Raw genomic sequence first — 10,960 nt, 5'->3', positions numbered from 1 at the left:
CATGGCAACCCCCTCCAGTGTTTTTGCCTGGAGCATCCCAGGGACGGAGGAGCTACAGTCTGTGGGGTTGCAGAGTCAGACACGCCTGAAGCGGCTTGGCACGCAGGCAGCACGCGCCTCCTCTGGCCACGCGAATCCCCAGGGCACTGCAGAACGCCCCTGCCTGTGCAGACCTCAGGGTCCCCTCAGAAACGGGGCCCGACTTGGCAGCTACAGACCTGGCCACGTGACCTGGGCTCACCCGAGGCGTGAGGGTCTCTGTCTCAGGGGAGCGCAGGTGGGGCTGGCCACTCATCTCCTGGACCCCCCATCCTCCTAGCAAGGTAACTGGCCAGAGAGGGTCTGGCTTCACCTTTGCCCACTTCTCGGCAGGGTCTTTGAAGACGCCCCCCGCCACGTTGGAAGTGGGTGCCTGTCCCAAGTTCCTTCTAGTGGCGGCTTGGAAGAGCCTGTCTGGATGGAGTGGGTGGGACTCCCAGTGGGGCTGTTCTTGGACTGAGACAGGGGTCAGGGGTAGGGACCTCCAGGGCGATTCTCGAATTCCGACCTCTGGGGGGGCCGGATGCCGAGGGACCCCGTGGGCCTTGTGTCCCAGCCACGCCCTGACCTCCTCCCCCGAGAGGGACACTCATACCGGAACCCGGCCTCAAGGATCCGGAAGCCTCGGCCATTTTCAAACCCTTCCGAAATGACAAATGAAGCAAACACATCTCCTAATATTTTTATTGTTCCTTAATCGGATAGTACAAAGTTTCCCTCTTTTTTACTTAAAAAATGTACTTTCCGCACACTGCTGCCCACAGGAGCATTTCTTTCCCTTTGGAAACCAGAGTTTCCCGAGAGGAGCCCTTCTCCGTGGTTACACTATTTAAGATAATTTAACGAGAAGAGGGTATTTCCTTTAATGATTACCAACCTCGATCATCTCTACTAGGGAGAACACTGATGTGTTTTTTTTTTTCTTTTGAGAAACAAAAAACCATCCACTTATTAATCCAAACTACGGCACTGCATTTACAACATTCATGGCATCAGCTAAAGAGACACGTCACCGCCTCAAGGGAGCAACAGACACTGCACGATGGGGCTACGGGGTTCGGGGTCCGGACGGCGGGGTCCAGGCGCGCCGGCCGCCGCTCTGGGGCACTAGGCGTGGGTCCATGGGCTTCTCGGAGTCTCAGCACAGTTCATCTAAGACACGACACACGGCTGAGGACGGCGGTGGTGATGAGATGCAGCTACACGAGCCTATGTCGCCCCTCCGTCGCCGAGCACAGCCCGGGCCGGGGTGGGGGGGCGCTTCAATGAGACACAACACTCACGTCCATCAGGCTGACCACAATCTACGGACAAGTCCATGCTATCCTAACAGTAGGTTGTTCTCGGTGAGAGCTGGCCAACAGTCATCGCCTTATGTCTTGAGTATATTGACCAGAAAGGGGGACCGGGTCGGGGAACCAGGGAGCCCTGGGGCTGTGGTTCCAGCCGTCAATACGGGGGCTTCTTCCCACATCGGGCGCCCTCCGGCTGGAGCTGGAGAAACGTGGGGGCAACGCCTCCCCAGCCCCTCCCCACCCCCGAGACGCCGGAGTCCACGCTGCTGATGAGTTTTCAAAACGAGCCTTGTCATCTCACCCACGTTACCTTGGCAGCTGTTCCACAGGAGTTTCCAGGCGGGTGAGGATGCGGAGCCTCGGCCCCCCGGGGGCCGGGGCGGGGACTACAGCTCGTCAGACCGGATGACGTGGAAGAGGGTGACGTTGTAGAGGATCTGGTGGCCGTTGTTCCAGGCGTACAGCGCGCGGTCCTTGGGGTTGTAGTCCAGCATGGAGATGTGCGAGTACTTGTTCTGGAAGGGGATGTCGATGTACTCGTAGGTGGAGGCGTTGGTCTGGTAGGCGTAGTGGACCTTGGTGCCGCCCGAGTAGCCATTGGTGACGTAGAGCGTCCCGCAGATGATGAAGGCCTCGCCCGCGCTGCGCTTCGGGTAGCTGGTGTTCCAGGTCTGCAGCACCTGCAGGGACACCGGGTCCAGCCTGCTGATGACGATGTTGCCGGCATTCTGGTTGGTGGCGTAGACGGCCCACAGCCCGTTCTCGTCCACCATGAGGTCGATGTCCGAGTGGCCGCCCCAGGCGTAGTGGTACATGTTGTTGTAGCCCGCGTAGTCCAGGCTGCGCGTCTTGAGGATGGTCTCCGTCTTCAGGTCGAACCGGATGACGATGTGACTCTGGAACTTGTTGAAGTAGATGGAGCCGTTGTACACCACCTGCCCTGTGCCGGACCAGGGGTGCGGGAGGCGGTGGGACGTGAAATTGTCCGTGGTCATGAAGTCCAGCATGGATTTGTACTCGCGGACGAAGCGGTTGTTGTGGTAGCCATCCATGTACCAGACCTGCGGGGACAGCGGACCCATCAGTGGTGCTGAAGGAGGGGGGACCCCCCACCCCGGGAAGGCACCACCTCCCAGACTGGGGCTCTGGTGACTCGGCGCCCGGGGGGGAGTTGGAAGAGAGAGAGCAGACTAAACGAGGTCACGTTCCTCCTCCACACCCACAGGGTCCTTTCGCAGGGGCCACCTCCCCATAGGGAAGGAGCCTCCAGTCTGGGGAAGGACAATGTGTGTATGGATGTGGGACCCACAGCCTGGCTGTGGGCATGACCGGCAGGCATCCTCTGCTGTTCCTGCCAGGCGGGTGGTGGCAGAACCCACTACAGGCCCCTGAGAGCGTCCGTCTGGGTGCCCCCAGGCTGTGGGTTAGCGGGCCATCTGCCTGCTCCCTGCTCTCCCGGACGAGGGCGCGCAGCAGGTGGTCCGCCTCCTCTGGGAAGGCTGGCCCCCATCAGCGCGGGACATCGCCCTCCACAGGACGCTGGGCCGAGGGCACGGCCGCCTGGGCCCGCACGAGGACTCGTGCCCGCAGCACCGGCCAGTCGGTGAGGCTGACCACTCTCAAGGTCACCAGGAAGGGCGATGCTGGACACCCTGGGGGCACGTGCGTCAGGCCTCTCCTTTTGTGCCGGCCCTCACAGCGGGCCGGACTGACTCACCGGCCCGGTGGGGGGACGTCATTAATTTGGCAGAAGGGATGCTGTGCGTATAGTCACGCCCAGTCCCAGGCAAGTGCCTCTCCCTGAGAAATCCGGGCTTCCCTGGGCTCTGAACGCAATCCAACCATGGCAGCACCCCAACGAGGCCCAAGTTAGGGGTTACAGAGGAAAGAGCTCTCCCATGATTGCTTAAATGCCAGTTGACTCGAAAAACGTCTAGACTTTGTACAAAACGCTTTAGTCATTTTCAACCAATCTGGGAGCAAATTAGAAAGCAATGCAGTTAGTCAGAGGAAAATCTGCTGGGCTAATGCCATTCCCGGTGCATCTGTCTGGCAATAAGACAGCTGCTTTATCCGTCAAGGGCTCCGCTGGCTGCAGCAGAGATTAAGGATGGGGGAGCTTTCAGACGTGGTTTTACACATGCGTTAAAAATTTTAAAAAACAACAAAAAAACGCACCCTTGCTCCTGAGACACCCATTCAATGTTTAGAGACAGATGTGCTTTCTGTTTTTATCAAGATTCAAATACCACAGAGCTGGGTCTCATCTGAGACTGTTCATCGTCCTTGGTCTGTAGGAGCAGCCCTCAGTGCTGTGGGTTAGAGGCCACGCGGGGCTGGGTGGGGGTCAGAGAGGGCGCCAGAATTGCACAGATGACGGGCGGGCGCTCCTCTCACACCGCACCTCCTCTTGGTTGCCTCTCGGACGGGGAGCTCACTGCTTCTCTCAAAACTGAGCTCCAGTGACAGCCCCCTCTGCACCTTCTCCTGGCCCCCTTCACAGCTCTTTGAAGATGCTCCCTTCTCTGCTGCCCCCATGAGTGGTGTGGGACCTGGTTGGGTTCATGCGTCCCTGGACCTCCGTTCTATGGGCAGAGCTGGGTGAAGTCAGCATCCAAGTGTTAAGGACTTTTAAACTATAAAGAAAGCTGAGTGCCAAAGAATTGATGCTTTTGAACTGTGGTGTTGGAGAAGACTCTTGAGAGTCCCTTGGACTGCAAGGAGATCCAACTGGTCCATCTTAAAGGAGATCAGTCCTGAATATTCACTGGAAGGACTGATGCTGAAGCTGAAACTCCAGTACTTTGGCCACCTGATGCGAAGAACTGACTCGTTTGAAAAGACCCTAATGCTGGGAAAGACTGAGGGCAGGAGGAGAAGGGGATGACAGAGGATGAGATGGTTGGATGGCATCACCGACTCAATGGATACGAGTCTGAGTAAACTCTGGGAGTTGGTGGTGGACAGGGAGGCCTGGTGTGCTGCAGTCCACTGGGTCGCAAAGAGTCAGATGCGACTGAGGACTGAACTGACTGAACAGCCCTTTCCTCCGATTAGGGGCCCACTGGACACAGGGCCCAGCACTGGGCAGATGCAGTTGAGGGCGGGAGGGAGAGTTAGCACAGGTGCTAGACGCTTGCCAGCCAGCTCTCGGCCTGGAGGGCTGAAGCCACTGTGAGCCCCTCTGTGCGGAAAGAGAAGCTCATCACGGCCCCCAAAGGCCCTGATGGCAGCACCCCGCTCCAGTCCTCTGCGTCCACTGCGGTCTCACCTCAGATGCCTTGTCCTCCTCTGCCTGTCCTGCGTCCCAGCCCGTCCTGCGTCCCCCGGCCCGTCCCGCATCCCTGCCTGTCCTGCATCCTCCCCGCCCATCCTGCGTCCCCCGGCCCGTCCTGCGTCCCTGCCTGTCCTGCGTCCCTCCGCCCATCCTGCATCCCTGCCCGTCCTGTGTCCCCGCCCGTCCTGCGTCCCCGTCCGTCCCGCATCCTCGCCCGTTCTGCATTCCCGCCTGTCCCGCGTCCCCCCACCCGTCCTGTGTCCCCGCCCGTCCTGTGTCCCCGTCCGTCCCGCATCCTCGCCCGTCCCGCCTCCCTGTCCGTCCCGCATCCCCACCTGTCCTGCGTCTCCACCTGCCCCGCGTCCCCCTGCCCGTCCTGCATCCCCTCCCGTCCTGGATCCCCGCCTGTCCCGTCCCCTCTGGGATGCTGCCCAGAACCGCTGAGGCCTGGAACCAGTGTCCTGCACCTGGCTGTGGCCCCTGGGAGCTTTCACACCCGGAACCACCACACAGACCTTGAGGGTGGAGCCTGGCACAGGCTGGTTACAGCCTCCAGGGGATTCTAACATTTGCAGGGTCCCCAAGACCACCCCTCCCAAACGCCCAGTTTGGAGAGGCCCAGAGGGAAGGGTTTCACCCAGGGTCAGAGGTCAGTCCACCACACTCGCTACCCGCGTTTGCTGGGCCACTTCCTCCCAGACCCCCGAGGTCGCCCTCTGAAATGCCCACGCAAGCCCACAAATCAGGTTCCGTTTGCACACTCCGATAGGGGGAGACAGCGACCTTCCAGCAGCTCACTCCCGGGTGTGACCACAGTGCCCGCAGGGTGAACCACCACCACCCAGCAGGACGGCTCGGCGGACCTGGGGGCTGAGAGCCTCCGGTTCTCCGGGCGCTGGTGACCTCAGGGCCATGCTCCACACAGGCGGAAGCTCCTTGTGCGCACTGTCCTGCGGGAAGGACAGCAGGGCCCGGGCTGAGGAGGCAAGAGCTGAGGGCACACGGGGGTGAGCAGCCAGGGCGACCCCAGGCAAGGGGCACCCAGGGCGGCACTGCAGACAGAAGGGAGGTCCCGGGCGAGTGGGAGGAGGAGCCCCCTCACTGAGGAGTGAGGGGCCCCCTCACTGAGTCTGAGGCCAGTGTGCCCCTCCAGAAGCGCCCCCATCCACGAGGGTCTTCTCTCCAGAAAAAAAAAGCAACCTGCGGATTCTTCCCCGGTAAACACCACGCCTAGAGCAGAGATGCCACACCTAGAGTGCAGGTGGCAACCAGCCCACTTAAAAGACGCTTACTCCTCGGAAGGAAAGCTATGACCAACCTAGACAGCACATTAAAAAGCAGAGACATCACTTTGTCTAGGAAGGTCCATCTAATCAAAGCTATGACTTTTCTAGTAGCCATGTATGGATGTGAGAGTTGGGCCACAAAGAAAGCTGAACGCTGAAGAACTGATGCTTTTGAACTGTGGTGCTAGAGAAGACTCTTGAGAGTCCCTTGGTTCTGCAAGGAGATCCAGCCAGTCCATCCTAAAGGAAATCAACATTGAATATTCATTGGAAGGACTGATGCTGAAAGAGAAGCTCCAAATAGTTTGGCCACCTGACTGCGAAGAGCATCAGCAATCTTTCTGATGCTGGGAAAGATTGAAGGCGGGAGAAGCAGGTGACAGAGGACAAGATGGTTGGATGGCATCACCAACTCAATGGACACGAATTTGAGCAAACTCCAGAAGATAGTGAAGGACAGGGAAGCCCGGCATGCTGTAGTCCATGGGGTCACAAAGAGTCGGACATGACTTAGTGACTGAACAACAACAGCTCTTTCAGTTTTGATACTTAATTCCCATCAGACTGGTTGGTGTATAATTGTTTTGGTAATTAATGATAAGCACAATATCTTTTGACATTTTAAACTGTTTTGAACTATTTCTATAACATTAACTTTTCAAGTAATTGTTTTGTTTCCATATCTTAATTTTAAATATTTTGAGATCAAGAATGATGTCTATTTTCTTTCAGTTTCACTGATTGTGATTAATAAATTGACTAATTGATAACTTAAATATATTCTTAAAATGTATAAAGGTAGTATTCAGATGGAAGGCAAGAGATCACATGAAAAGTTTATAGGATGATACTAATCTGTTTGCATTTTTCTTTACATTTAGAACCACAAAAAATAAAAGGTCATGAAACTTATTGGCTGTGACCATAGTTGAAAAAATAAAAAGAAGTGTATGGGCCGGTCACTGCTGAGAAAACGGCTGCTTCTGGGCTGGCTGAGGACCACGGGAGCCCAGCACCCGACTGGCGCTTAGTAAACGAGCTAAGGTGCTTCTAACAGCTCAGCACAAAGGCAGGGGCAGGAAAGGCCCTCGAGGGCCCCTGGGCAGGGGTCCCAAGGCAACTCCCCAGCCCACTGTTAGCCACAGTCTCGCTTATCTCACCCCTGTGGCCTCCTGCACTGAAGCTGACACTGATTTATTTTTTGGGAGCGAGTTATTGGTCTCCTGTGTGTGTGTTTGCGTGTGTGTATGTGTGTGATCAAAATCAGACAGAGAAGGAAAAGATCAAAACACAACGGTGGCCTCCGGATCAATGGCCAGACCTGGGGAAGCGCTGCTGGCTGCTGGCGGCTGTGCTGGGCTTGAGGCAGGGCTGCCAACTGCCCAGCGTCGCGGAGGCCCCCGGGCGCCCTGCCAGGAGCTGGCCCCTCCCCAAGGAGCTGGCTCCCACCAAGGCCTCTTCCCACCTTCCTGCTTGCCCTCCGTCCATCACCAGGGCCCCCCTTCCTGGAGGGTAATCAAACTCATTAAGCAGAAAAGAGATATCTAATTTCCAAAAGCCTCCCTCACTACATTGATGGCTTTGCGAACTGATGTCTTCACGATAAGGGGGGCTTCTAGGAGCCTGGATACTTGCTACCTGAGACAAGATAATTTGACAAGTGCTCACTACAAAAAGAGCCCACTCATGGGAAAAGATCTTGATTGCAGGGAAAGATTGAAGGCAGGAGGAAAAGGGGACGACAGAGGATGAGATGGTTGGATGGCATCACTGACTCAATGGACATGAATTTGAACAAACTTCGGGAGACAGTGGAGGACAGAGGAGCCTGGCATGCTGTGGTCCATGGGGTTGAAAGAGTTGGACACAACTGAGCAACTGAACACCACCACAAAAAATAAAAGACATTGACCTGGGGACCAAGAGGCACATCTGTGGTGTCAGTTGGGGTGGAATCCTCCAGACTGGGGTTCATCGTCCTCTGCAGCACCAAGGTCATTGGTTCTGGCTCGTGGATCCCAACAGGTCTGCTGGGTGTGTGTGACCCAGCAGGAGGTGGGGAGAGGGCATTGGAGGGGAGGGTGAGTTGGGAGGCAGCCTGAACCTCAGAGGTTAATAAATGGTTGATAAAACCACTAACCAGCCTTTTCTGAGACCTTGGGCAACTCATGTGAGGCTTCTGGCCCTGGTTTTCCCATCAGCAAAGGGGAGACAGATGATATCTGGCTGAGGGCAGCTGCGGGACTCAGCGAGGCCAGGCACGGGAGCGCAGCTGAGGGCTAGGCATAGCTGTCGCTGAGTCCGGGAAACCACTGCTTCCTCTCGCTATTCCGACACGTGCACACGACGTGCTCTGCCGGCCCCTGGCACACAGGACCTGCTCTCGGGGTCTGCCGCCATCACCTGTTTTCATGTCGGCATTACTGATATTTCCACGCACATCTGTGACAAGAGAACACTCCTAACCGAATTCAGAACCAAAGTGGCATTTTCGGGGAGGCGGGGGAGGGGAAGAGGATGAAATTGAAGAATTGGGTAACATTCGGCCAATTAAATCGTTCACTGGTAATTAACTGGTAATTCATTGGCCAATTAAGCTGTTAGACAACGTCCAAGCACCAGCTCCCTGTCACGACTCAGAAAATAAAATGAAAACGAACATCACGCCCAGAATCCCCGACTCGGTCGTTTCCCAGGATTGCAGCCTGTAGCCGGCCCCGCCCCCCAGAGCCCCGCGCCTTTGCCCCCAGGGATGAGGTGTGGGAAGCGGCTGCTGGGGAGGTGGTGGGGAAGGTAGAGATTGTTAAATAAAGAAGATGCACAGGCCGCTAGGAAGCGGGAAACGGTCCCTCAGGCGTCTCCCCCAGAAGGACTGTGCCAGAGGCACCGTGCAGATTATGGACTGAAACAGAAGCCATCACGCCCTCTAAAGGGGGCGGGGTTGCACAGAATCGAAAGGGGCGGGGCCGGGGAGGTAGAGCGTCCAAAGGGGGCGGGGCCGGGGAGGTAGAGCGTCCAAAGGGGGCGGGGCCGGGGAGGTAGCGCGTCCAAAGGGGGCGGGGCCGGGGAGGTAGAGCGTCCAAAGGGGGCGGGGCCGGGGAGGTAGAGCGTCTAAAGGGGCGGGGCCGGGGAGGTAGAGCGTCTAAAGGGGGCGGGGCCGGGGAGGTAGCGCGTCTAAAGGGGGCGGGGCCGGGGAGGTAGCGCGTCTAAAGGGGGCGGGGCCAGGGAGGTACAAAGACCAAGTCTCAAGATTCCTTCCCTTTAAAAATCCTCCAGACCAGGCTCAGGAGCTCACATTTCTAACCTCCTTTCTCAGTCTGCCTGCGAAGACTTGAGTTTTTTTTTTTTAAAGTGCTTCTTTTCTAAACGTCTTTTAGGCAAGGGGCTTGATAAGAAAGGCCCCGGGCTGTTGGACGGTTCACTCTGGGTGTCAGCGGTCAGGCTGGTGGACCACCAAAGGACGGGGAAGCCACAGCGCCTCCCCTGCCCCGAGAACCAGAGCCCTGGGCGTGCGGGAGCTCCCTTCGGTGGAAGGCTCCCACACGCTGCGGTTAGGGTCGCCATTCGGGCTGAGCCGGCCGGCGCCACCCTCCCAGCCTGCTCCCCACACCCCGAAGGGACGCCAACCACAGAACTCGGCTGCCGTCCCCCCCGCCCCCCACACCCCCGCATCCCCATCAAGACAGATGTGGCGCTTGCTCGCCTCTTTCCTTTTATGAGGTTTTTACCCAGGGGGAAGAGTCTAGGAAAAAAAGAGCAGGGCTTTTTTCCTAAATCAAAAGAGAACATGAGTTTCTATCAGCCATGAAAGGAATGGCAAATGAAACACAAATGAGCAGTCATTAAAACAAGAAGGCCTGACCACTCTCTTCTCGAGAAGAGTGGGGGCAGGGCTGGGAGTGTGGGAGGTTTCAGCCCAGAGGGGCCCCCTCGACTCCCGGGGGCAGAGCCGCGCCTGCGGAGAGGGTCGCAGGCCTCCCCGCCCCACGCCATCCTGGCCATGGTCATCCTCACATAGGACCCGCCTTGCAGTCTTTGACTCGGGGTTAGCACTGGGACCTCAGCAAGGAACCCGGGCTGCTCCCTCAAGCCCCCGGAACCCCTGCCCACTTCCTAAGGGGGCTCATCCACAGATTCCACAGACCCAGGCCCGATGGAGGAGTCACTTACCCTGTTATCACCTTCTGGGGCCAGGGGGTCAGTCATCCAGGAACCAAACCTGGAGCCGGAGGTCTTGATGGTCACAGGGTCACTTATGCCAGTCAGCTTGCCACACGCTGGAAGAGAGGGCCCAGTGCGGGATGGTGAGTGCCTCGCCCAACGCCCACGCCACCCCGCCCTCGGCTGCGACCAGGTGCGCCTGCCCTGCTCTTCCCAGGACAACCCCAGCCCCAAAGGGCAAAGAGGCCGTCCCCTCCCTAAGGCAGAGAGCACCCGAGGCCAGGGTGGGTGGGGAGAGGGAGGTGCAGCCCTCCAGGCCTCAGGCAGGGGTGGGATGCCAGAACTACATCTCTGGGGTGGGGGTGGGGGTTGGCTTTGCTCAGGCGCCGTCTTCTCCTCCGGGAAGTGGGGGCAGCAGCACCCGCACCTCCTAAGGCTGTTGGAGAAAGTCTACCCAAGCCTGGGTGCCAAGTGGAAGGTGCCGGACAGTCAGAACCAGAACGGGAGAAGGCTGCTCCTTCCCGCTGGAGGGCCCGTGAGCTTCCCCGCAGGGCGACGGCTCCTTACTGCCTGGAGGAGGCGCACGGGGCCAGGGGACTGGAGTGTGAGGGCACTGCCCTGGGCGCCCTCCCGTCACACAGATGGAGGCTGGAGGCTGACCGACCGGCTGGGATGTCCTCGGGGTCACCCTGCAGCTCGGGCAGGGCTGAGCTGAAAGCCCGCACTCCCAGGCGTCCAGCAGAAACCCCCCTCCTGCCACCTGGACGCCAACCTGTGCACATGGCCCTGAAGTCTTCAGGAAAAAGTGAACTCAGCTGGCCTCACAAGGACAGAAGGCTCCTGAGCCACCGAAGCCCAGTGGCCCCTGGGCGCAGGCAGCGGCAGGCGCTGCCCGTGGGGTC

At 58.1% G+C, this 10,960-nt stretch overlaps 1 protein-coding gene across 1 annotated transcript; it reads right to left on the bottom strand.

Annotated features, from left to right (window-relative positions):
• Positions 1-707: 707 nt before the first annotated feature.
• Positions 708-10,174, bottom strand: OLFM1 (olfactomedin 1; the record flags this gene model as incomplete). Its single annotated transcript, XM_045162339.1, is given in 2 exon segments — positions 708-2,395; positions 10,068-10,174. Coding segments are annotated over 2 exon segments (782 nt in total), but the record flags the coding sequence as incomplete, so codon positions are not given.
• Positions 10,175-10,960: the final 786 nt, after the last annotated feature.

This window comes from Bubalus bubalis, chromosome 12 (assembly GCF_019923935.1).
Source record: "Bubalus bubalis isolate 160015118507 breed Murrah chromosome 12, NDDB_SH_1, whole genome shotgun sequence".
Taxonomy (NCBI): Eukaryota; Metazoa; Chordata; class Mammalia; order Artiodactyla; family Bovidae; genus Bubalus; species Bubalus bubalis.
The sequence above is the reverse complement of the archived record's forward strand: the minus strand, read 5'-3'. Positions and strand labels throughout refer to the sequence as shown.